This window comes from Pan troglodytes, chromosome 21 (genome assembly GCF_028858775.2).
Source record: "Pan troglodytes isolate AG18354 chromosome 21, NHGRI_mPanTro3-v2.0_pri, whole genome shotgun sequence".
Taxonomy (NCBI): domain Eukaryota; kingdom Metazoa; phylum Chordata; class Mammalia; order Primates; family Hominidae; genus Pan; species Pan troglodytes.
Genome location: NC_072419.2, coordinates 53,568,049 through 53,594,930, shown reverse-complemented (window position 1 = coordinate 53,594,930; position 26,882 = coordinate 53,568,049). Strand labels below are relative to the sequence as shown.

General features: G+C 48.6%; 1 protein-coding gene across 50 annotated transcripts in view; it reads left to right on the top strand.

The window, feature by feature from the left end:
* Nucleotides 1–26,882, top strand: part of ZMYND8 (zinc finger MYND-type containing 8) — a 160,047-nt gene that overhangs the window by 36,067 nt on the left and 97,098 nt on the right. For 40 of the 50 annotated variants that reach the window (XM_054674533.2, XM_054674528.2, XM_063803056.1 and 37 more), the window contains one exon: nucleotides 23,279–23,427. The exons of 7 other annotated variants lie outside the window; for them this stretch is intronic. In XM_054674533.2, coding sequence (XP_054530508.1) covers nucleotides 23,279–23,427 — 149 coding nt within the window. Of the gene's footprint in view, nucleotides 1–14,407; nucleotides 14,522–21,433; nucleotides 21,536–23,278; nucleotides 23,428–26,882 lie in introns of those variants that run through there. 3 more of the 50 variants (XM_063803044.1, XM_054674540.1, XM_054674531.2) reach the window with 3 other exon arrangements.

The window sequence follows — 26,882 nt, the reverse complement described above, 5'->3', positions numbered from 1 at the left end:
AAGTGTTGGGATTACAGATGTGAGCCTCTATGCCCTGCCATGTATTTTTAGTAGAGACGGGGTTTCACCTGTTGGCCAGGCTGGTCTTGAACTCCTGACCTCAAGTGATCTGCCTCCCTCAGTCTCTCAAAGTGCTGCCTGCCTTACTTTCTGATGGGGTCTCACGATGTTGCCCAGGCTGGAGTGCAGTAGTGGCCTCAAGGGATCCTCTGGTGTAGCTGGGACTACAGGAGTGTACCACTATGTCTGGCTTAAATGCATTTGTGTTTTTTTATCTCTCTCTCTCTCATATATATATGTTTTGTAGACACAGGGGTCTCACTGTGTTGCCCAGGCTGGTCTGGAACTCTTGGGCTCAAGTGATCCTCTGGCCTTAGTCTCCTGAAGTGTTGGGATTACAGGCATGAGCCACTGTGTGTGACCTCATTTTTGACTTCTGGTACTTACATTTTATGGGTTTATCATCTGTAACTCCATCGTGAGTTGAGGAGCGTCTGTAGTTCATTTCCTTTTATGACTGAATAATGCTGCATTGGATGGATATGCTACACTTTGTTTATCTATGTATGTGTTGATGGACGTTTGAGTTGTGTCCACTTTCTGGCTAGTAGGGATAATGCTGCGGTGAGTGTTCATGTCTGAGTTTTTGTGCAGACACGACACATTATCATTTCTCTTGGGTATAGATTTAGGAGTGAAATTGTGGGGTCATAGGGTAACTATTAACCTTTTGAAGAATATACATATTTAAATTTTTTGTGTTGTCTTTATTTATTTTTTTGAGATAGGGGCTTGCTCTGTTCCCCAGACGGGAGTGCAGTGGCATGATCCTGGCTCACTGCAGCCATGAACTTCTGGGCTCAAGCAATCCTCCCATCTCAGCCTCTTGAGTAGCTGGGACTACCTGTACATGCCACCATACCTGACTAATTCTTTAATTTTTTGTAGCGACAGAGTCTTGCTATGTTGCCCAGGCTGGTCTCCAACTCATGGGCTCAAGTGATCCTCCTGCCTTGGCCTGCCAGCATACTGGGATTATAGGTGTGAGCCACCATGCTTGGAGTCACAGACTTTTAAAGGCACTTGTCTCCCTTCTCTGCTGTCTTGACCCCCACATCTTTCCTACTAGCAGCTGCTGTATTTCTGTCCTCTTCTTCAAAGCCAAACGTATATTTTTTTTTGAGATAGAGTCTCACTGTATTGCCCAGGCTGGAGTGCAGTGGCACAATCTTGGCTCACTACAACCTCTGCCTCCCGGGTTCAAGTGATTCTCCTGTCTCAGCCTCCTGAGTAGCTGGGATTATAGGCGCACGTCACCATGCTCGGCTAATTTTTGTATTTTTAGTAGAGACGGGGTTTCACCATGTTGGTCAGGCTGGTCTTGAACTCCTGACCTCGTGATCCGCCTGCCTCAGCCTTCCAAAGTGTATTTTTTACACTTTTTGCATTTTTAATAGAGACAGGGTTTCACCATGTTGGTCAGGCTGGTCTTGAACTCCTGACCTCGTCATCTGCCTGCCTCAGCCTTCCAAAGTGCTGGGATTACAGGCATGAGCCACCGCGTCCAGCAAGCCAAACTTCTTAGAAGCGTCTGTATTCCTGTCTTTGTCCTGCCAGCTCCAATGTGGCTTCCACCCTGACCTTCCACATTCACATCCCTACTGAGCTTCCTGGAGACTCTGTGTTGCGTTTTCCAGGGGAGGTTTTCCATCCTCATCTGCTGCGCTGTCTCTGCAGTACTGGAGATGCTGATTATTCTTGTGGACACTCTCTCTTCCTTTGCCTTCTTTGCCACCACAGTGCTGATTTTCCTTCTGTTTCCCTGGCACCTTCTCCTCCTCTCTCTGGCCATTAAATGCTGGAGTTGCTGAAAGCTTGGCCCTGTCCTTGTCTCGCCTAGCATGTTCCTTCTCTGGGTGATCTTGCCCACATCTGGAGCTTTATGACTCAGACATTTATGTTTCCAACCTAGATTGCTTCTGAGTCATGGTGCAGAGGGTCAGCTGCCTACCTGACCTCCCTGCCTGTTCATGGGCGTCTCAAACTCAAGATGTCCACGAGAGATTTCACATCTTCACCCCCAGAGATATGGACTCATTCCCCATTCTTCTGTTCTTTGCCCTTTTGTGTCATTTTCTTACAATATCGTATCCTAAATGTCACTCCACTTCAACCAGCCTATCACCATTGAACTACAGTGGCCTCGTGGTTGTTCTCACTATCTCTATCTGCCGCACCCTCCCAGTCTTTTGAAAGGAACATCTTCCTGGCTATCCCTTCCTACTTTAAACTCTTAAGTGTTTCCTCCTTGGCTTTTAGATTCATAATTGCAAAACCCTCCTGTGCTGGCCTCTGCCCATCTTGCTAGTCTCTGTTCTCTCTGTTCCGTTCTCTCTGTGTTCCACTTCTCTCTGCTCCAGCCACACTGACTGTGCAGATCCATCAAAGCCTCAGGGCCTTTGCTCATACCTTGAAGGTCCCCTCCTTGCCTTCCTCTCCTTACTCCCCATCAATTTTAAGGCTCAAAATGAGGATGAGTTCTGCCTTTTGTTTTTGCTCATCCTGTTTTACTACCACCTTGCCTGCTGCTGGTGAGCGTTAATAAATATTTTTTTGAATGAACAAATGATTTAGCTCTATCAGATGGGTAGAACTTCTATCCTAGAGACTGAAGTAAAAGCAGCCTTTCGGCAAGAGAGGATGGCTTTGTTTTCAGCATTAATCCAGTGCCTGGAGATTATTACCCAGCTCAAGTGTCTGTTCTCTGCAAAGCGACTGGTGGCCTGTCTTCCTTTTCCCTCTAGGGACATAGTACTCTTTGAAATGGCCCTTTCCCCCTGGTTTCTTTGCTTTCTGACATATTAGTATAACTTCTAATGGGCGCCTTCTAAAACACAAGTCAGATTGTCCCACTCTCCTTTAAATTTGCAGTGGCTCCTTAAGAACACAGCCTTAAGGGCATGGTGTCTCACGCCTGTAATCCCAGCATTTTGGGAGGCTGAGGCAGGAGGATAGCTTAAGCCCAGGAGTTCAAGACCAGCCTGGGCAAAGTGGCAAGACCCACCCGTTCCTACAAAAAAAAAAAAAAAAAAAAAAGCAAAAAACCCAGGCATGGTGGCTTGTCTCTGCAGACCCAGCTACTTGGGAGGCTGAGGTGGGAGGATAGCTTGAGCCCAGAAGGTGGAGCCTGCAGTGAGCTATGATCTTGCCACTGCACTGCAGGGGTCCTGCAGCATCTGTCTTTCCTGGACAGACTGCATGGCCTCGTGAGAGTCCTGTGATGTGCACCTTGCTGAGACACACTTGGCATTGCCTTCCAGACTGACCTTCGTGAGGACCATCCTCACTGTGTCCATGGAGACCCAAGCCCTCTCTTGGCCTGAACCCTTTATTTACAGTCTCCCACAGAGAAGTTCTTTTAGGTTCCAAAGTCAAAAATCACTCTTCAAAGTACCTTAAATTGCCCACGAAAGTATTCAGCTTTGATCAGAAATTCGTATGCATACTAAAGAGTTAACAATTGCCAGGCTAGACTAAAGGAGTGAAAGGTGAATCCATATTCACATTTCCCTGCATCCGGTGCCTTGAATTCAACTACTCAGTCCCTAGAGGCGAATTGGGATGGGTGGATGATTCTGCAGTGTCCTGCTTGCTTGCCAGGCATGCTTCTTTGTCTTAATATTAAGCTTCTGCAGCTGTGCTGTCCAACACAGTCGCCACTAGCTGTACGTGGCTCTTTAAATTTACATTGACAAGCCGGGCATGGTGGCTCACGCCTGTAATCCCAGCACTTTGGGAAGGCAAGGTGGGTGGATCACCTGAGGTTGGGAGTTTGAGACCAGCCTGACCAACATGGAGAAACCCCGCCTCTACTAAAAATACAGAATTAGCCAGGCATGGTGGTGCATGCCTGTAATCCCAGCTACTCAGGAGGATGAGGCTGGAGAATCGCTTGAACTCGGGAGGAGGAGGTTGCGGTGAGCTGAGATCACGCCATTGCACTCCAGCCTGGGCAATAAGAGCGAAACTCCATCTCCAAAAAAAAAAAAATTAGATTTACAAAATAAAATTCATTCCTCAGCTGCCCTGGCCACGTGTCAAGTGTCTGACAGCCACAGGTGATTAGAGGCTGCTGTTATTAGACAGCACTGATAGAGAACAGATCGAGAACATTGCCATCATTCGAGCAAGCTTGACTGGATCACACTGTTCTGTAGCCTTAGTAGATTAATGGATTTGTTGTGCATGCTGTGCTGAATGCTGTAGGTGAAGCTACGTCGCCAGGGGACACAGCACTGAACATGTTCCATGCATGATTATTGAGTTTAAATTTTGCTTGGTCATTGCCTCCTGAGCTTGCCTATTCTTTGAAAAGTTGTGCAGAGAACACAGTCCTCTTTCTATCTTTGCAAGTTGGTGTGTTTTGTTCAGGCCCTGCTGAATTCCCTTTTTGCCAGGCCCCTTGGCACCTAGGCCTGACTGGGGTAAAGTTCCACAGGATATGCCAGGGAGCTGGGCGGTCCTCCCTCCAGCCTTCAACATGCTTTACCGTAATTATGCATTTACCTGTGTGTCTCTTCTAGACTGATAGACCAAATAACTCTCACCTCTTTAGACTAACAAGGGACTGGCATTTCATGGTAGTTGCCCATTAAATGTTTTGTGAATGAAGGATCTCTTCCAAGAACTGGAAACTAACTTGGCCAGGCACGGTGGCTCATGCCTGGAATCCCAGCACTTTGGGAGGCCGGTGCATTACCTGAGGTCAGGAGTTCAAGACCAGCCTGGCCAAGATGGTGAAACCCTGTCTCTACTAAAAATACAAAAATTAGCTGGGTGTGGTGGCACGCGCCTGTAATCCCAGCTACTCGGGAGGCTGAGGCAGGAGAATCGCTTGAACCTGGGAGGCAGAGGTTGTAGTGAGCTGAGATCATGCCACTGCACTCCAGCTTGGACAACAGACTCTGTCTCGAAAAAAAAAAGAATTAACTTTTTGTGGGGTGGCAGAGGGGTTAAGGTTTATTGGATTTTCCTTTCAAATGATAAAAATCAGTGTATCTCCTTGACAACAAGCCAAAGTATACAAAGAAAAAGCTAAAAATCTTCTCCTGCCAGGTAACCAGTGATAACAGTTTGATATGTTTTTGTCTATACTACCCTCTCCATGCTTATAAAAATGTCAAAAAACTTATGCAGTACCTATAATGGGGTTGAACTTTCTAGGACCTGGCCATCCTAGCAAAACATCCCTTGTCTCTGATCCCTCTCTTTACCTTATTATCCTTCTCTGCTTCCCCTGTCCTGTTACACCCTTTAAGGGCCTTTCAAGTTTAGATTTAATGATCTAGGGTAGTCATGGTAGCTCATGCCTGTAGTCCCAGCATTTTGGGAGGCCAAGGCAGGAGACTTACTTGAGCCCAGGAGTTCAAGACTAGCCTGGGCAACATAGTGAGACCTCATCTCTGAAATAAAAAAAAACTGCTGAGCTTGGTGGCATGCACCTGTAGCCTCAGCTACGTGGGAGGCTGAGGCCGGAGGATCACTTGAGCCCAGGAGGTCAAGGCTGCAGTGAGCTGTGATTGCACCACTGCACTCCAGGCTGGGCGACAGAGCAAGACCTGTTTCTGGAAAAACAAACAAACAAACAATAAGTTATAGATTTAATTATCTGAAAGTTAAGAATAATGGAGACCTTGGCAAACAGGGATTCTGGAGTTCTACCCAAAGTGGGCAGGGGGGAGGATTGTTCCATGTGGGAATAGGGGGCCCTATGTGGAGGGATCTTGTGATTTTCTTTTCTTTCCTTTTTGAGTCTTACTCTGCCGCCCAGGCTGAAGTGCAGTGGCACAAACTCTGCTCAATGCAATCTTTGCCTCCTGGGTTCAAGCAATTCTCCTGCCTCAGCCTCCCGAGTAGCTGGAACTACAGGTGTGTGCCACCACGCCTGGCTAATATTTTTGTATTTTTAGTAGAGGCAGGGTTTCATCATGTTGGCCAGGCTGCTCTGAAACCCCTAACTTCAAACGATTTGCCTGCCTTGGCCTCCCAAAGTGCTGGGATTACAGGTGTGAGCCACCGCACCTGGCCTATTTTTTCTTTAACCCCTTGTTTCATCTGTGAATGACCTTATTTTAAAAGAGAAGCTAGACCTTCTCTTTAAAGGCGGTGGCTCACGTCTGTAATCCCAGCACTTTGGGAGGCTGAGGTGGGCGGTCGGGAGTTGGAGACCAGCCTGGCCAACATGGTGAAACCCCATCTCTACTAAAAATACAAAATTAGCCAGGCGTGGTGGTGCATGCCTGTAATTCCAGCTACTAGGGAGGCTGACTGGTTTCCTGGCCACTGATTGCTCCTTTTCCACATCACTGGTTCACTGCATCAGCTGTAAGTAGTGCTCTCTTCCTAATAAGGCTGACCTGGTTTTGTGTGCCACCTCCTTAATGACCCTCCCATAACTCCCCATCCCCAGACTTCAAGTTTGGGTACAGTCACTTCAAACCAGGTTGCTATTTCTTGACTTGGGACCAGATACAGTAGCAGTTGATAAGAGCCGAGGGACTGTGTTGTAAGACAAATATTTATCTTGAAAATCTAGACCCATCTTATGCCTGGTGTGATGCTGACACTCTGAGAAGCTCGAGGGAACTAGATGGAGACAGGAAGGAGCAGAATGAATATCTCTTGACTCATGTCCATGGGATGCAGGGAAGATGAACTTGAAAAATAATTTTTTGCTTTTCCCAGTCGAAGCTGAGCCTGTCTGCACATAGATCAGTACCTGTATCTGATCCCTGCTTCTCATAGCAGGGGCAGACTTGGAGAACCCAGAGGGAGACTGAGGATCTATGGAGGTTTTGGAAAAAGAGATCCTCAGACTCAGACGTATAAGAAAAAGGGCCCAGAACCAAGACTGAAGATTTGGTTAAATGGCCATCTCAGTGGCGGGTCTCCTAGAAGGGAATATGTTTTCCCTGGAGAAAGTCATGCCTCTTTTATTTTTATTTTTTGAACTGCTAAATAATTCTGAAACAATAGCTCTCCTTAAGAATAACTGGGAGGCCGGGCATGGTGGCTCACGCCTGGAATCCCAGCTCTTTGGGAGGCCGAGGCAGGTGGATCACCTGAGGTCAGGAGTTCGAGACCAGCCTGGGCAACGTGGTGAAACCCCATCTCTACTAAAAAATACAAAAATTAGCTGGTGGGCTGGATGTGGTGGCTCATGCCTGTAATCCCATCACTTTGGGAGGCCGAGGCAGGTGGATCACGAGGTCAGGAGTTCAAGACCAGCCTGACCAACATGGTGAAACCCTGTCTCTACTAAGAAATACAAAGAATTAGCCGGGCGTGGTAGCGGGCACCTGTAATCCCAGCTACTCAAGAGGCTGAGGCAGGAGAATCGCTTGAACTTGGGAGGCAGAGGTTTCAGTGAGCAGAGACTGCACCATTGCACTCCAGCCTGAGCCACATGCAAGACTCCATCTCAAAAAAATAAATAGATAAATAAAATAAAATAAAATAAAATAAAATAAAATAAGCTGGGTGTGGTGGCATGTGCCTGTAATCCCAGTTACTCAGGAGGCTGAGGCAGGAGAATTGCTTGAATCAGGAGGTGGAGATTGTGCCATTGCACTCCAGCCTGGGCAACAAGAACGAAACTCCATCTCAGAAAAAAAAAACAAAACAAAATGGAAAAAGAATAATTGAGAGAATGAGTAAATTGGTTGTCTTAGAAAAACCTCCTGAGATATCCCCCTTTGATTTTTCAGTAATTACATTTAGCTGAATGGCCCCATCCCATTCAAGTTATAAATCTTTACTTACTCCCCTGCTTTTGGGGGAAATGGGTTCTTTAGGCAAGAGAATGGCTGAGTACCTGTTGAAAGGAGAATGTCCTGTTCTGGGGTCCCTTTCAGAGGCCGACACGACCAGGCTCCCATTTGTGTAATCTTCCCTGTTGACTTCGCTACCCTGCTGCCTTCCTGATTTGCTGGAAGAAATTCTTAGACTGGGGAAGAAAAACTGGAGTTTGCTGAGTCAGGTTGGCTGGCTCACCTGTACAGGGCTTTGTTAACCTTGTACAGTCGCTCAGTTAGTCGGTCTGATATGTACTTTGGGGTACTTCCGAGCCAGGCCATGTACCTGGCACTGGGCTACAGCAAAGAAGGATGGACAAGCTGAGATTGAGCTCACACTCTGGAGGGAGAGACACAATAAACCAGTGAACCAGCAGAAGAGGAAAATAATTTTTGATAATTTTCAACTATGGGCCAGGTGTGGTGGCTCACGCTTGTAATCACAGTACTTTGGGAGGCTGAGGTGGGTGAATCACCTGAGGTCAGGAGTTTGAGAGCAGCCTGGCAAACATGGTGAAACCCCGTCTCTACCAAAAATACAAAAATTAGCTGGGCGTGGTGGCGCACGCCTGTAGTCCCAGCTACTCGAGAGGCTGAGGCAGGAGAATGGCTTGAACTCGGGAGGTGGAGGTTGCAGTGAGCCAAGGTCACACCATTGTACTCCAGCTTGGGCAACAGAGCGAGACTCCTCAAAAAATAAAAAATAAAAAATAATTTTCACCTATATATGACTGTAATGAAGGGAAAAAAATAACTTCAGGATTACATAATAAGGAGTCTGGAGGCTGGAGGCTGGGGTGGTCAGAGAAGGCCTCTCTAGGGCAGTGAGCCAAAAGATGAAGTGGCAGCTATGGAGAGGACTGGGCACAGAACATTATAGATGAAGGGGCCAGCCACATGCGAAGGAGCTTGTCTAAGGAGCGGAAAGGAGGCCATTGGGGTTGGAGCTGAGTGAATGAAGGAGAGAAGGTGGGCAGGACCAGGTCACTAGGGGCACTGCAGGTCTTCATAAGACCTTAGGTGTCTACAGTAAGCTCTTTGAGGGTTTTAAGCAGGGAGTGCACTATCTTATTTAGGTTTTTATTTACTTTTTTATTTTTTGAGACAGAGCTTCTTGTTGCCCAGGCTGGAGTGCAGTGGCTCGATCTCGGCTCACTGCAGGCTCCGCCTCCCAGGTTCAAGCGATTCTCCTGCCTCAGCCTCCCGAGTAGGTGGGATTACAGGCACCCGCCACCATGCCTGGCTAATTTTTTGTATTTTTTAGTAGAGATGGGGTTTTACCATGTTGGCCTGGCTGGTCTCGAACTCCTGACTTCAGGTGATCCACCTGCCTTGGCCTCCCAAAGTGCTGGGATTACAGACGTGAGACACCACGACCGGTAAAGGTTTGGCATTCTTTTCTTTTTTTTTTTTTTTGAGACAGAGTCTCGCTCTGGCGCCCAGGTTGGAGTGCAATGGCATGATCTCGGCTTATGGCAACCTCCGCCTCCCGGGTTCAAGTGATTCTTCTGCCTTAGCCCCCCGAGCAGCTGGGATTACAGGCGTCCTCCACCACCACACCCAGCTAATTTTTGTATTTGTAGTGGAGACAGGGTTTCACCAAGTTGGCCAGGATGGTCTCGATCTCTTGACTTTGTGATCCATCAGCCTCGGCCTCCCAAAGTGCTGGGATTACAGGCATGAGCCACCATGCCCGGCCAGGTTTGGCATTCTTAATAATACTTGGCAGATGACTAGGACTCTGAGGCTCAGAGAGGTGAAGTAACCTGTTGTGACACACAGCCATGTGAGCCAGGACCAGCTCTCTCCCTAGCTTGATGAGCCTCATTTGAGTGGAGAGGGGAGTGCAGTTGGAGGAGTCCTGGGGGAAGGTCAGTGGAGGTGGGGCGGGGCTGGGATTGTGGGCCATCTGGAGAATTCTGCTTTGATTTTCAAGGAAGTTCTGAGCCCTGGAGGGATTTTGAGCCTGGCTTCCTTGAGCTCCTGACAGCCTGAGGGGGTTTATTGTGAATATTTGTGTTTCTCATCAGTGAACCCTTTTTAAAAACAGGCTTGGAAGAGGTAGTCTGGTGAAGGTACAGAAAGATTTGGGGGCCAGGTGCAATAGCTCATGCCTGTAGTCCTAGCACTTTGAGAGGCTGAGGTGGGAGGATCACTTGACCCCAGAAGTTTGAGACTAGGAGATCCCATCGCTACGAAAAATAAAAAATTAAGTGGTCATGGTATTGCACACCGTGGTCTTAGCTACTTGGGAGCCTGAGGTGGGAGGATCGCTTGAACCTGGGAGGTTGAGGCTGCAGTGAGCCATGATTGTGCCACTGTCCTGCAGCCTGGCTGACAGAGTGAGACCCTGTCTCCCCCAAAAAAGAGAAAAGTTGGGGGAAATGAGTTTGAAATTTCTCGGTTATTGCCTTTTTCTGTGCCCTGGCCCCCTCTTCCCCCCAGGAGAATAATGGTAATAAAGTATGGTGCTTTGATGTGCCAGATGCCTTTCACTTTGTATGCATTATCTTATTTAATCCTCACAACCCTTTTGGGAAGAGCCTAATAGTTCCAACTGAATGACTGAGTCACAGAGAGGCTAAGAAACTTGCCCAAGGTCACACAGCTGGCAGGTAGCAGCACCTGGATTCAGACCTAGTAGTCTGGCTCCAGAGCCCACACACTGAACGACAATGCTGTGTTGACGTTGGCCAATGCCAAGCATGCCCTTTGTGATGGAGAATTACCAGGTGGCACTCACAAGCCTAGGAGAGACAGTTGACCTGTACAGTGAAGGGCTTTAGAGTGGAACTCAACCGTGATGGAGGTGGGGCGTGCTGTGTCGATCTGCTTGTCTTGAAGCATATAAATGACTTTGCCTCTCTGAGCCTCACCTATAAAATGGGTACAGAAATACCATCCTGGCTGGGTGTGGTGGCTCACGCCTATAATCCCAGCACTTTGGGAGGCCGAGGCAGGTGGATCACGAGGTCAGGAGATCGAGACCATCCTGGCCAACATGGTGAAACGGGTGTGGTGGTACGTGCCTGTAGTCCCAGCTACTTGGGAGACTGAGGCAGGGGAATCGCTTGAACCCAGGAGGCGGAGGTTGCAGTGAGCCAAGATCGCGCCACTGCACTCCAGCCTGGAGACAGAGTGAGATACTGTGCTGAAAAAAAAAAAAAAAAAAAAAAAAAAGAAATGCCATCCCAACCTCTCGGGATTCTTGGGACAGTTTGTAGCTTCTCAGTAAACAATAGCTGTGAACCACATGAAACCCTTCTGCAAAGGAAATAGAGGAATATTTCCCTGTCTATCCTCACACCTGCTAGGTGTGTTCACAAACTCCTGAGATTTTTCTTGTTTAGTGGTTTGTCCATCTGTAATCAGTTTCTCAATCATTCTGTACTTAATAGCTGCTTTACCACGGGCCTGGTTTTCTCTGGGCTTTCGTTACCTTATCAATGAAACAGGGAGGCTGGGTGAGGTGGGTCACATCTGTAATCCCAGCACTTTGGGCGGCTGAGGCAGAGGGATTGCTTGAGCCCTGGAGTTTGAGACCAGTCTGGGCAACATGGCGAGACCCCTTCTCTACAAAAAATACAAAAATTAGCCAGGCATGGTGGCCTGTGCCTGTAGTCCTAGCTACTTGGGAGGCTGAGACAGGAGGATCTCCTGAGCCTGGGAGGCTGAGGTTGCAATGAGCCCAGATTGTGCCACTGCACTCCAGCCTAGGTGACAGAGTGAGACTCTGTTTCAAAAAAAAAAAAAAAAAAAAAGTGCAGCGAGTTTTAAATAAATTGATATTTGTATTTCTAACAATGCCTCCCAGATAGTAAGTGCTCAATAAAAGGTAGCTGTTACGACTGTGTTTCTAGCTGTCCTTCCATCAGGGCAGAGGCCTTCCTGGGACAGTTTTCCTGGTAGCCCAGATATCTAGTTGTTGCCTAGTGACTATTTGTTGACTGACTGGTCCCATTGTTTTCTTTGAAGTCTGAAGTCAGGGCCACCAGGTGAAACATTAGGAATCATTTTCCTTCTTAATGAATACATGCACCTCTGTGGGTGGTGTGTTTACACACGGTGAGACCTGCCTGGTAGCTCACTGAAGTTTCTTTCCACCAGGATTTCTCAGCCTTGGCACTGTGGACTTTGGGCCTGATCATTCTTTGTCTTAGGGCTGTCCTGTGCATTGTCGAATGTTTAGCAGCATCCCTCCCCTCTACCCAGTAGACGCCTGTCGCAACTCCTTTTCCTGCCCAGTTGTGACAACCAAAAATGTCCCCAGACATTGCCAGATGTCCCCTGGGTGTGCTGATACTGCTTTCCACTCTTCTAAACACCTGAGCCCCGTAAAAGTGTTTGTTTGATGATGGGGGCGTGTACTGAGCTCCTGCTGTATGCCGGGTACAAGGGATACAGATGTGATCCCTGGCTGGGCAGTGCCCAGGATGCAGTGAGTGTTCCATAAATATTGTCATTATCACCCAGTTTCCCCAAAGCCATTAGTAAATACCTTCGTTAAATATGTAAACATGACCAGAAATAATTCAGAGGAGTCCAGCGTTTACTGGGTTTCCTGGGTGTTCCTCCATGTCTCTGCAAACCCAGAAGCCTCAGAGAACAAACTTTTACCCTAGTTCTATTTCTGGTCTCCTTTCACTTGGATTTTGGACCATGCCCGTCTATGCAGACGGGATTCCATCTTTATTCCATTTTATGGCTGCATCATGATGTTTCACATATGGGCATCAATGTTGGTTCCTGTCTGGCTTTTCTACAAAGCCCTGTTGCAGTGGCTACCCCGTCTATCCTTCTGTGCACCCATGAGCCCTGTAGACAATAGGACATGTTCTTAGAATCACCCCACTACTATCTGAGTGATGTTAAGCATCTTTATTTATTTATTTTTGAGATGGCATCTTGCTCTGTCACCCCGGCTGGAGTGCAATGGCGTGATCTTGACTCACTGCACTCCAGCCTCCTAGGGTCAAGCGATTCTCCTGCCTCAGCTTCCCCAGTAGGAGTAGCTGGTACCACAGGTGTGTGCCACCACACCCGGCTAATTTTTGTATTTTTAGTAGAGACAGGATTTCGCCATGTTGGCCAGGCTGGTCTCGAACTCCTGACCTCAGGTGATCCGCCCGCCTTGGCCTCCCAACGTGTTGGGATTACAGGCGTGAGCCACCATGCACAGCCGCAGCATCTTTACATGGTGGCTAGCCAGGGTAATTTGGGTGACATGTTGGGTCTGAACTCTTCGCTTCCCCAAAGGAATGTGACAAGGTGACTGTGGAGGGCCTGTCCCTTCGTACCTGGCGTTTCAGTAGAGAATTTTGCCTTCTTTAGGTGGCTTTTAGAGATACCATCCAGGGCAGATGGGGACCTTGGTTGGTTAGCAGTGGCGCCTCTTCCTTCATCTGCCCCCTTTCTGAAGCTAATTTCCCTTTGCTTCTCCCAACCCACTTCTGTGCTTCAACTGCTGCCAGCACAGAACTGTCTTTTTGTTTCTGAATTGCCCTCTGACGCCGCGATTCCCCATTGCAGTTTGGAAGCCACTACCACCGGAGATTTCCAGAACCCAAGCCAGGCAGGGGCTGGATAAATAGTGCCAACGGGTGTCAGCCACCAGAACCAGCTCCTCAGCCAGCCACAATGTAAAGGCCAGAGGCAACCGGTTTCTCCACATTCTTTGTGGTGTTCCGGTCGAGTTTGAAGGGCCTCATGTACACATGTTGGAGGGAGCCTTTGGGGCCTGGGCCTGCTGAGGGGGTGGGTGGGTGGTGGGCAGTGCGTTCTCACAGGGAGTCGGATCCTGCCTCAGTAAAATTGGAAAGAACTTGGCATTCTTGATCCAGGAAATTCCTGTTGCGATGTTGTCGTTTTTCCAGAGGGCCTCAGCCCAGCTGGGGAGGAGAAAGGGCCGCGGATGCAATTGCCTCTAGTTGTTGAGGGCTAAACACTGAATTCATTTGTAAATCAGCCTCTTTTCCGTAGATTGAAGCAATTTCTGTCCTGCCAGGCGAGTTTGGAAGTTCGCCTTTTACATATGAATGTGCCCTTTAATCACCACTTCTGCATTATTGAGAGAGGGGTGGAGGAGGCTGTGTCTAGTGGGAAAGGATTATACCTCGAGTATAAAAGATGGGTTTTCTCATTTCTAGGAGAGGGGCATCAGAACTGGAGAATCTGAAACAATTACTAAAAATGTTAAAAACAACTTCAAAATGCAAACCACAGCTGTTTCCCTCCCCCCAGGCTCCCTTCTGACATTGTCACCTCGGCCAGCAGAACAACTGCAGTTCCTCGTATGTATTCACAATCCCACGAAATCAATGGCTCTTCGGTGCACTGCACCGGAGACTTTCAGCTCAGCCGAGCTGCTGTTGAGGGTGATAAATTATAGGCGAAAGCCTGGGGACATGAAGGCAAGTCGCTGGGTTTCAGACTGCCTGATTGCAAAGAGGTGACAGTGTCCTTGCCCCGCCGGGCAACCTAATGCGTACAAGACCGGGGCTGGCCTGGTAAGTGGTGACTCTTAGCCTGTTCTCTTTGCTTCTTCCTCCTCCCCCTGGGAGAGGCCGCTGAGGATCCGGAAGCAGGAATGTCTGCTGTGGGTGAGCCTCTGTTCTCTTTTGAACAAGAGAGGCTAGGCCCTCTGAGCAGCCGCACTTTCTCAATGGCAGGTAAGTGCCTCCTCTTGGCGTTCCCTGCCCCTCGCATGTTCTGCCTCCGAGGTACTTGATGTTCCTGGTGAAATGCCATTTTCCCCAAGTTGAGAGTGACCTTTCATTCCACAGCCTCATTTCCATTCCAGCCCTCCCTATCCCGGCTCTGGATGAGAAGTTCCTGTTGATTTGCAGAGATTCTTTATAAGCACAGTTCAGGCCAGTGCAGTCCTCTGGAGGAGAGGGCTCAGCCCGGCAGCTCTGGCAGGCCCAAGTCAGCCGGGGTGCAGACCGGTCCTCGAGTTTCTGTGGGTCTAAGAGACGGTCAGCGTTGGAGGAAATAATCATTTGCTAATGCGAGCGGTTTTCATTTACAAGTTCCTCCTGGCTTAGGCATTCTCTGCTGCGAGGACAATTTTGCTTCCTCCCCACCCCCAACCTTTGCTCCTGATTTCTTACTTCTATGCTCTGCCAGGAGGAAATTCCGGACTTTTGTCTCTTTATGATGTAATTACTGGTTGGGGAGGGCCCCAAATATTCCTGGGGAAGGGAGGCCTGTTTGGGTACCTGCTCTGTGTCTTTGGGAAACGCTTTGAAGTGATTAACCGTGCTCTGCTTTGCTGCTTCTGGGGGAGCAGCAGTGTGTGGTCATGTTTGAAGTAGGCCAAGGGGAGGACTGGTGATTACGAAAAGGGCTGTAGAGCAGGCCTCTGCTTCTGACCCTGCCTTCACAGTTACTGGGGGAAACCTGGCATTTTCAGTCTGATTGAAATGCAGAAATCCTGTCCTGGGCTGATTCTGGTCTCCAGTCTACACAGGCCGGTGTTTTCCATAGCTTTGAACTTGTGGAATTGATTTAACATGCTCCTTCCAGAAAGCAAGCTGTGTTTTTGGAGTGGGGGCGGTAGTCGGGGAGGAGGTGGAAGAGAAGCAAGAAAAGGAGGAAGAGTGATTGGTTAAAAAAAATATAGTTACCCATTAGTTACCATTGAATGGGTGCTTACTATTTGCCAGGTATTATACTAAGAGCTTTACGTGAATTAACTCATTGACTTCTTCGATAACTTTACAAGGTACCACTTGTAAAGTGGTAAACTCTCTGAGGCACAGAGAGGTTAAGTTGCCTTTTTACGGTCACACTGCAGGGGAGAGCACAGCCAGGTTCTGCATGCATTTTGACGCCAGAAAGCTGATTCCCCACCACTGTGGCATCCTGCCTCTCTGTCGTTTGCAACCTGGCCCATGAGAGCATATGCCTTGACCTATGTGTCCTGGTTTGCCCGGGACCCAGCTAAGCACATGGTTGGTTGCCCTACTCCTGTGGCCTGTCATGCCTGTCTCAGCCTGTGGACCAAGCTTCTCTTTTCGTTACAGGCCCTAGCAGGCTTGCTGTCGACATCATTAAGGAAATTAAACACCCACAAAAACACAAGAAGCTCCCGGCCTTTCAGCTGCGGCCCTTTCCCTTGAGGGAGGAGACAATTCCCTGTAATGGTGTGTCATTTCCTAGCCCCTGGAGAACGGCATGTGCTGTGACTCAGGCACCGGATGTGGGGGCAGGAGTGGGGTGGAGGGCGGGTACCTGATGTGGCCTGCTGGGGAGGCCTAGCCTTGATGGAGGCTGGAAAAGGGGAGGTGAGTTGGCCCTGGAGCCCCCAGCCTATTTCAGGGACTGATGCCACTGTTTGGAAATTGGGAGGTGAATGTGCTTTCTGGGGACTGCCTTTGAGAGAACGGCGTCATCAGTGAATGACACGACTTTCCACCTTTTCCCAGTTCCTGGAACTGTTTGTTGGACCTTCCCTGTCTCTATACTTCCATCTGCAGTTTAGGGGAAAAAAGGCAAAATGAGAGTGTGCTCTTAAATCATAGACCCTAAATTAGGGAGTCCTCTTGCTACAGGGCTGAGGATGAGGCCCTCCTGGTACAAGGCCATGTGGTGCAGAGGTTAGAAGCTGGCCCTCGGAGTCCCACGGCCTGGGTTCAAATCCCAGTACTGCTCTGGCCCTCGGAGCCTCACTTCCTGGGTTCAAATCCCAGCACTGCTCCTTGGTAGCTTTGTGATCTCAGGCAGGTGACTTAGTGGGGACTACAGGAAATGCATTTTGAACAGTGCCTAGAATATCACATATAATAAAAGAAACTCTTAGCTTTCTTTCTTTTTTTTTTTTTTTTGAGAGCGAGTCTTGCTCTGTCACCCAGGCTGGAGTGCAGTGGTGCGATCTTGGCTCACCACAACCTCCACCTCCCTGGTTGAAGCAATTTTCCTGCCTCAGCCTCCCAAGTAGCTGGGATTACAGGCGCACACCACCACTCCTGGCTAATTTTTTTGTATTTTTAGTAGAGATGGGGTTTCACCATGTTGGCCAGACTGGTTTTGAACTCCTGACCTCAGGCAATCTGCCTGCCTCGGCCTCCCACAGTGCTGGGATTATGGGCGTGAGCCACCACACCTGGCCGAAACTCTTAGCTCTTCATACTCTTGGCTTAGGAAAGCTATGAGCCTGAGTTATCTTGAATTAAGATGCCCCTTAAATCAAAAGACATCCAGGAAGTGCTAAGCTCCAGGATGATTTCTGGTGGATCACAGGCTTGGGAAGGATCTCCTCATATGCTTGGTTCCTTTTTTTTTTTTTGAGACAAAGTCTCGTTCTGTTGCCCAGGCTGGAGTACAATGGCATGATCTCGGCTTACTGCAACCTCCGCCTCCTGGGTTCAAGCAATTTTCCTGCCTCAGCCTCCTGAGTAGCTGGGATTATAGGTGCTCACCATCACATTCAGCTAATTTTTTATTTTTAGTAGAGACGGGGTTTCACCATGTTAGTCAGGCTGGTCTCGAACTCCTGACCTTGTGATCTGCCCACCTTGGCCTCCCAAAGTGCTGGGATTACAGGCGTGAGCCACCGTGCCCGGCCTCATGCCTGGTTCTTAATACCCAGTAGACCTTCCCATATTGTTACAATTTCAGCAAAATGTCACAAGGAGAGGAAAATTCTGCTGCTTTCCGCTCCATGCCAAGCTGTTTTCCTGAGTCACTGCTCTGTCCTCTCCATAAGGCTGCATTCCTCCCTCACCCACGTTAACTCATTCAGAACCACTCATTTTTGGGGGATGGGTGGGAGGCAGAGGGTTGTGAGTGAGCCAGCCCGGCGGGGTCACAGGTCCTACTCCCTCAGAAAAGGCAACAGAAAAGTCTTTCAGATACAGGGTGAACCAGTGGTTCAGTCGACAGTGGCTGTTTGTCATTGTTCAAAGTTTATAGATGAAATGCACTGGGCAATACATCCTTGTCAGAATTAAATCATTAAACAAGAAAAAATTGACTCAGCTTTCTGGAAAGGGTCCTTATGGAGCCTGGTTACCACGGCTATAGTCAGGTGTACACCCACCAGTCCATCATCACCAGAGGCCCAGCCCCCACTGGAGTGGGGGGCATTTAAGTAGTAATGCCCCCCTGCTGTCTCATCCCTCCGAAGGATACTGAATCCAGCAGGCATTTCCTAATTCTTCTCCCTACAACCCTTCATTGAAATCTCCTGCTGTTGACTGATGTGTCTGTTGTTTGGAACCTATCAAATTTCGACCCCTTGGATACAGTCACTGAACTCTCATCAACTCCATTGGGAATTGGTGTTTGTAACAGCAAACAGAATTGGGGTTTTTATGTTTTGCTGAAACTAGAAGGTTTGGAATACTCTCAGATGTGGGCATGCTTGGGCTAGGACCCACCTCCCCCTACCTCTTGCTGAGCAGAACCTCAGTTTCCCCCTTTGTTTCCTGGTGGGCTTGGGTGATAGTCCCTTGCCAACTCTAAATCGCTTACAAGTATATTACTGTCGAGTGATTTTTTTTCCCACTTTCTCATTAAATTAAGTAATGTTGAAGAGGGACTTTTAACATCCTCTGGGGGCCCTGAAGTTTTTAATCATTGGAGCCGAGGACACCTTTGCAAAGGTGAAGTAAGCTATGACTCCATGTCCCTAGAAATTGCACTCCTATATATAGTGATGGCCTGTTCAAGGGTCCCTGGAGCACTGTCTGGTCTTTAAACAAGAACTTCTAGTCTAGTCCCTTTCTCCCCGCTCTTCCCATTTTGCAGGTGAGGCCCTGAGGCCCTGAGAGGTGGAGACTTGCCTGGGGTTGTTTCCTGTTTAGCCTCATTCTCCAGCCTGACTCCCTTGCTTAGCTTCTATCCTGAGTCCTGAACCAACCCCTCAAATAATGTCTGGAAGTAGAGGCCATTGGCTCTGGCTCGCCAGTGTGGAACAGGATTGTGTAGAGTTGAGAACTCAGACCCCATCTCCTAAACACATACACATACCCTAGCGTTCCTCAAACTAGTGTACCTCCCAGTCTTCGGGAGGACTTATTAAAACAGATTGCTGGGCCCTACCCCAGAGTTTCTGATTCTGTAGATCTGGGGTGGGGCCTGATAATTTGCATTCTTTTTGTTTTGTTTTGTTTTTAAAGATGGAGTCTCTCTCTTTCGCCCAGGCTGGAGTGCAGTGGTGCAATCTTGGCTCACTGCAACCTCTGCCTCCTGGCGCCAAGTGATTCTCCCGCTTCAGCCTCCCTAGTAGTTGGGACTACTGGAGCATACCACCACACCTGGCTGATTTTTGTATTTTTAGTAGAGACAGGATTTTACCATCTTGGCCAGTCTGGTCTCGAACTCCTGACCTCAAGCGATCTGCTAACCTCAGCCTCCCAAGGTGCTGGGATTACAGGCATGAGCCACCGCGCCTGGCCAATTTTCTTTATTTTCGTAACGTCATCCAGTCACATGATAAATAAGTACACAAGGGTATAGAGTGGAATATAATCCTTCCCTGATCTCCGCTTCCCCGGACTCCCTGCAGGCACCCCTCCCAAGGCAACCAGTAGTCCCCAAGTCGAGCTTTGTTGTACTTTTGTGTTCATCCAGGAATATTCTAGGTTTATGCAAACATTGATGTGTATATTAAATCTTTTTTTGGGAGGAATATTGGTCCATTAATGGTGCTAGATACACTTTATTTATTATTAATTTTTTTGAGACAGAGTCTTGCTCTGTTGCCCAGGCTGGAGTGCAGTCGTGCGATCTCAGCTCACTGCAACCCCTGCCTCCTGGGCTCAATCGATTCTCCTGCCTCAGCCTCCCAAGTAGCTGGGACTATAGGCATGTGCCACCACACCCAGCTAGTTTTTTGTATTTTTAGTAGAGATGGGGTTTCACCATGTTGGCTAGTCTGGTCTCGAACTCCTGACCTCAGATGATTCGCTTGCCTCGGCCTCCCAAAGTGCTGAGATTACAGGTGTGAGCCACCGTCCCCAGCCTAATTATTATTATTATTATTTTTTTGAGATGGAGTCTCACCCCTCTGTTGCCCAGGTTGGAGTGCAGTGGTGCGATCTTGGCTCACTGCAAGCTCCGCCTCCCAGGTTCACGCCATTCTCCTGCCTCAGCCTCCCGAGTAGCTGGGACTACAGGCGCCCGCCACCACGCCCGGCTAATTTTTTGTATTTTTGGTAGAGACGGGGTTTCACCATGTTAGCCAGGATGGTCTTGATCTCCTGACTTTGTAATCCGCCCGCCTTGGCCTCCCAAAGTGCTGGGATTACAGGCGTGAGCCACTGCGCCCGGCCTCCAGCCTAATTTTTATATTTTTTGTAGATGCGGGGTTTCACCATGTTGCCCAGGTGTTTTTAAATCTTTTTAAAGAACTTAAAAATTTTTATAATTAAATTTTTTTTTTTTTTTTTCAGAGACAGTGTCTCTCCTTTTCACCCAGGCTCCGACGTGATCATAGTTCACAATACCCTCAAACTCCTGGGCTCAAGCAATCCTTCCCCCTCGGCCTCTCAAAGTGCTGGGATTACAGGTGTGAACACCATGTCTGGCCATGTGACTGTAATGTATTCTTAGAGCAGTCCTCTGTTTGCAGACGTTTGTTTCAAGTGCTTTGGGTACAGCCCACAGTGCTGCAGTGCAGTCATCTTGCCTTTGCTCCTTTTCCACTATGTTTGTAGAATGTGTTTCTAGAGGAGATTGTTGGGTCAAAGGCCAAGTGGAGAAAAAGTTTTCAGGAACAGTGGCGAGAGTCAGGTGAGGACCCATGTGGGAGGGAGGGGAGGTTTCTCTGGGGGAATGTGCTCACCCCGGGCTGCACCTCTCTCTCTCTCTTTTTTTTTTTTTTGAGACGGAGTCTCGCTCTGTCGCCCAGACTGGAGTGCAGCGGTGTGATCTCGGCTCACAGCAACCTCTGACTCCCGGGTTCAAGTGATTATCCTGCCCCAGCCTCCCAAGTAGCTGGGATTATGGGTGTGCGCTACCATGCCTAGCTAATTTTTGTGTTTTTAGTACAAAAGTACGGGGTTTCACCATGTTGGCTAGGCTGACCTCTGCGTCTCTTTCGTGAGTTTTCCCACTAACTAGCTGCTGTGTGCCTTTGGTCCAGCGCTTTGGGCTCTCTGGGCCGCCCTTTTGATGTCTGTGGTTTGATCTCTGGACTCTCAGGTCTGTTCACCCTCAAGGTACCTGTTGTTAGCATTTAATTTCCACTCATGACTGGGTCTCCACGCAGCACCCTGAATATTTGTTCAGGATTGTCCAGAAGCTTGCACGGTGAGGCTGGAGAGTTCCATCCTGTAGATTGGGTTTTGGGAAAGTGTTCATTGTCTTCCTTTGTGAATCTGCTGGAAGATACTTTGCCTTTTCACGAAAGTCAACCACTAGGAGGCCTTGCGTGGACCACGTTGGATGCTGTTAATCTGCTGTCAGTGACCCTCCTACAGACAGGGAGACAGATGCACCATGCAGCCTACATGCTGAGTGGTAAAACTGGGGCAGGAGCATCTTTGGTAATTGACATCTTCGCAGATTTCACATCCCATCCCACCCCATCCCCCCTATGGTCTTGGCACAGCTCACCCCTCTTGTGGTATTTGTAGCTTTCGTTCCTCAGGATGTCAGATACACCAGGCTGTGTCATTACATCGTCTCCAAGTTAAGAAGACCACCATTGGGCATGGGGTGGATTCAATTCCTTGGAGGTGAAGATTGAATGGATGGTAGTGGAAGTGTACATGTGTTTATGTATTTTTATTATTATTTTTGAGACAGAGTCTCACTTTTGTCACCCAGGCTTGAGTGCAGTGGTGTGATCTCGGCTCACTGCAACCTCTGCCTCCTGGGTTCAAGCGATTCTCCTGCCTCAGTCTCCCAAGTAGCTGGGATTACAGGTGTGTGCCACCACACCCAGCTAATTGTTTTTGTATTTTTAGTAGAGACAGGGTTTTACCTTATTGGCCAGGCTGGTCTTGATCTCATGACCTCCTGCCATTGTTCGTGAAAACTTTTTCTCCACTTGGCCTTTGACCCAGCAATCTCCTCTAGAAACACATTCTACAAATACAGTGGAAAAGGAGCAAAGGCAAGATGACTGTGTTGCAGCACTGTGGGCTGTACCCAAAGCACTTGAAACAGACGTCTGCAAACAGAGGACTGGTTTTACCATGTTGGCCCAGCTGGTCTTGATCTCGTTAACATGGTTTTACCATGTTGGCCAGGCTGGTCTTGATCTTGTGACCTCAGGTGATCCGCCTGCCTCGGCCTCCCAAGATGCTGGGGTTTACAGGTGTGAGCCACCGTGCCTGGCTGAAGTGTACATGTGTTTAAATGAGATGCTGAAAGATGAAAACAAGGGGTGCATGAACAAGAGTGGGGCTGGTGAGAATTCCCAAGGATGTAATTTGTATTGATCTTTTTGGAGGAGGGTCTCAAACACGAGGCCCAGTGGCGGTGGGACCACGGGAACTTCCCGGTGGGTGGGGTGTGTTCTTTTCACACAATTACAGTTCATAGCCTATTAAACACGAATAAATGATGTTGTTTTCCACAAAGGAGAATGTATGCCTTCATTTCCTTGAAGTATGGCCTTCCTGGTCTATCTTCTTTGGTTTTCTGCTTTTGCAATCAGGCATGGGCATGGAGAAGTCGTATTTCTTTGGGGTAAGAACAATACTGGTCCCTGTGTGATGACTCTTGGCAGGTTGGCCTCGGTCTCATCAGCAGGGACGTAGTGGGGAAGAGTGGCGATTGCACATGTTTCCATCTGAAAGTGGGGTAGCTGTTACTCAGCTGTATCTGGTGCTATAGGGGCCTGCAGGTCCTAATCTGTTTTTTTTTTTTTTTTTTTTTTCACGTCGGAGGCTTGCCCTGTCCCCCAGGCTGGAGTGCAGTGGCACAATCTCGGCTCACTGAAATCTCTGCCTCCTGGGTTCAAGCAGTTCTCCTGCCTCAGCCTCCCGAGTAGCTGGGATTAAAGGCATGTGCCACCACACCCGGCTAATTTTTGTACTCTTAGTAGAGACGGTATTGGCCAGGCTGGTCTTGAACTCTTGACCTTGTGATCTGCCCACTTTGGCCTCCCAAAGTGCTGGGATTACAGGCATGAGCCACCGTGCCCGGCCCTCCTAATCTGTTTTTTTAAGAAAAGTGAAAAAACTAGGTTATTACATGAAATTTCCTGATTTTTGTATCTTGGCAACAAATTAAGATTTTACAAAAATGTTACATAGGTCAAAGAAATACTTGTCTGACTGTTGAGGCAGACAGTGAAGAAGGGGGCACATATATTCTGGGAGGAGGAACACTGAAGTGGCTTCGGGAGTTGGGGGACAGAATGCACTCTGTTCCCACACTCTGTTCCCACACTCTGTTCCTCCACACCTCCTCCCTGTGGGGCCCAGGCCTCCCTGACTGCTTTAAAACCTGTGGTCCTGTATCTCTTTCAGATCCTGGCTCTGCAGAGAGAACAGCCCAGAAAAGAAAGTTCCCCAGCCCTCCACATTCTTCCAATGGCCACTCGCCGCAGGACACATCAACAAGCCCCATTAAAAAGAAAAAGAAACCTGGCTTACTGAACAGTAACAATAAGGAGCAGGTAAAGCAGCTGCTGGGAACAGTGTCCTCACTGGTGGGACAGAGGCCAGCTAGTAGCGCTGAACCTCTGGGTCCTTGTAAGCGCCGGCTTTCTTGGATTTAGTTAGCTGCCTTGCGCTGGCTGTCATTTGCCTTGGACAAAAAAAGGTGGCTAAAAATGGGCCTGTGTAGGAATTTCCAGTGGGTTTTCAGATCTGTTTCGGGGACAGAGCAGGGACCCAGATGAGATGAGCGTATATAATTCTTTAGGGTTTGGGGCATTTCCTTGTGTTTGTATTTTTTTTTTTTTTTCATGCTTTTAGGACTGTTTTCCCCATGTGGCCTGAGGAGTTTTCCCCTCCTGGGCCATGCCCATAGGACTAGTTCTCAGCTCTGTCTGGAAGCGGTTGCTTGGCTGAGGCAAGTTCCCTTCTGGCCTCAGTTTTCTCATCTGTAAAATGAAGGGTTTAGAGGCTGGGCCTGGTGACTCACGCCTGTAACCCCAGCACTTTGGGAGGCGGAGGCGGGTCGATCATGAGGTCAAGAGATTGAGACCATCCTGGCCAACCTGGTGAAACCCCGCCTTTACTAAAAATACAAAAAAAATTAGCTGGGCATGGTGGCGTGCGCCTGTAGTCCCAGCTACTCGGGAGGCTGAGGCGGGAGAATCGCTTGAACCCGGGAGGCGGAGCTTGCAGTGAGCCGAGATCGCGCCACTGCACTCCAGCCTGGTGACAGAGCGAGACTCTATCTCAGAAAAAAAAAAAAAAAAAAGAAGGGTTTAGGTCTCTGGTAAGAGGCATTGCCAGGGGCAGGCTTAGGTAATTGGTCACAGTTCCTTTTCGTGGAAGCAGAGGATTCTTTCCAGAGCCCATCCTCCCTTGGCAGCTAGCACCAGTCAGCTAGATAGGAAAAATCCGTTCACCGTTTGGATCTTTTCTAAGCGACATTCTAGCTTTAGAATTCTCTGGGGCAGGCTAGATACTCTTCAGATTACAAAAATGGAGAGGCACTTTAGTGGACTTACTGGTGGATTGTATCTATCCCCCTGGACTATGAGGTCGGATCTCATAGCACTGAAGGAAACAGTGTCCCGTTGGTTCTGATGCCACTTGTTCTTCAGCAGTGATTCCTAGGGATGCATTCATCCACTTTGTGCATTATTGAGTAGAGGAGTGGGCCCTGGGGATGGAAACTTGAATTAAGCGAGATTGTTGCTTTCATGGAAGGAGACCTAGCAACGGTTAAATACCCAGGCCTGTGAGAGGTGTGTGTTTCTGAGCATGAATCTATTTTCACTCTCAAAATTACATAGTGAAATGCCAGCCCTGCTTTTGCTGTGTGGCTGTGGGCAAGTTAACCTCTTTTGTGCCTAGTTTTCTCATCTACTGAAATGGGGATAATGATACTACTACCACGAATTTCACAGGGTTGTGAACATTGAGCTAAATGCCATAAATAGTGATATTAAAAATGAAACATAAAGTCAGTTTCTCTGCTAAGTAGAATAATCATACAATCTTTATATGAAATAAACAGTTCCTGTAAAAATGCTCATGTCTGGCCAGGCGCGGTGGCTCATGCCTGTAATCCCAGCGCTTTGGGAGGCCGAGGCAAATGGATCGCCTGAGGTCAGGAGTTCGAGACCAGCCTGGCCAATGTGGCAAAAACCCTGGCCCTACTAAAAATACAAAAAATTAGCCGGGCGTGGTGGCACATGCCTGTAATCCCAGCTACTCGGGAGGCTGAGGCACGAGAATTGCTTGAACCTGGGAGGCGGAGGTTGCAGTGAGCTGAGATCATATCATTGCACTCCAGCCTGGGCGACAGAGCAAGACTCTGTCTCCAAAAAAAAAAAAAAAAAAAAACCTCACGTCCAAGATGGTAGCCACAGGTCACATGTGGTTCTTCAGTACTTGAAAATGGCAAGTGACTGAGGAACTGAGTTTTTCAATTTTTTTGTTTTTTTTTTTTTGAGACAGAGTCTGACTCTGTCACCCAGGCTGGGGTGCATTGGTGTGATCTCGGCTCACTGCAACCTCCACCTCTCAGGTTCAAGGGATTCTTCTGCCTCAGCCTCCCGAGTAGCTGGGATTACAGGCGCCCGCCGCTGCACCCAGTTAATTTTTTTATTTTTAGTAGAGATGGGATTTCTCCATTTTGGCCAGGCTGGTCTCGAACTCCTGACCTTGTGATCCACCTGTCTCAGCCTCCCAAAGTGATGGGATTACAGGCGTGAGCCACCGCGCCTGGCCTTATTTATTTGAGATGGAGTTTCACTCTTGTTGCTGAGGTTGGAGTGCAATGGCGCAATCTTGGCTCTCTGCAACCTTTGCCTCCCAGGTTCAAGAGATTCTTGTGTCTCAGCCTCTACGTAGCTGGGATTACAGGCGCCTGCCACCACGCCCTGCTAAGTTTTGTATTTTTAGTACAGACGGGGTTTCACCATGCTGGCCAGGCTGGTCTTGAACTCCTGACCTCTGGCGTGAGCCACTGTGCCCAGCCTACCCTCTTTTTAAGAGATGGGGTCTTGCTATATTGCTCAAGCTGGATACTCAAGTTATCCTTCTGCCTCAGCCTCCTGAGTACCTGGGCTTTCCGGTGTCCCTTTATTTATTTATTTTTTTTTTGAGACGGAGTTTCTCTCTCATTGCCCAGGCTGGAGTGCAGTGGTGCAGTCTCAGCTCACTGCAACCTCCGCCTCCTGGGTTCAAGCGATTCTCCTGCTTCAGCCTCCTGAGTAGCTGGGATTACAGGCATGCGCCACCACACCCGGCTAATTTTTTTTTTTTTTTGTATTTTTGGTAGAGACGGAGTTTCGCCATGTTGGCCAGGCTGGTCTCAAACTCCTCACCTCAGGTAATCCACCCACCTCGGCCTCCCAAAGTGCTGGTATTACAGGCATGAGCCACCGTGCCTGGCCAAGTTCCGGGGTCCCTTTTTATAAGGGCACTAATCCCATTCATGAGGGCAGGGCCCTGATCACCTCTCAGGGCCCCACTTCTCTAATGCCATCACCTTGGGGTTAGAACGTCAACATAGAAATTTGGGAGGTACACAAGCATTCAGACCATAGCACTCAGCAAAATCTAGCAATAGCTGGAGCTGAGTCAAGCCTGCCCCTTTAGACACAGGCCTGTGCTTGCTTGTTTGCCACACTGCCCACCCTTCCCTGTTGTCTCATACTCAGCCTGCTCTGCTCATTTCATCCACCTCTGAATTTCTTTCCATGTCCATGTTCTTTTGACTTTGGCATATGTGAAGATTCTCCACTGTCGTCTTCTTTTTCTTCACTTTAGTTTCTCTTCTTTGTTCCATTGTTCCAGAAAGAAAGCTATTCTCACCTCATAAAGAGCAAATAGGCTGGGCTCAGGACTGTAATCCCAGCTACTTGGGAGGTTGAGGCAAGAGACTCTCTTGAACCCGGGAGGCAGCGGTTGCAGTGAGCTGAGATCGTGTCACTGCACTGCAGCCTGG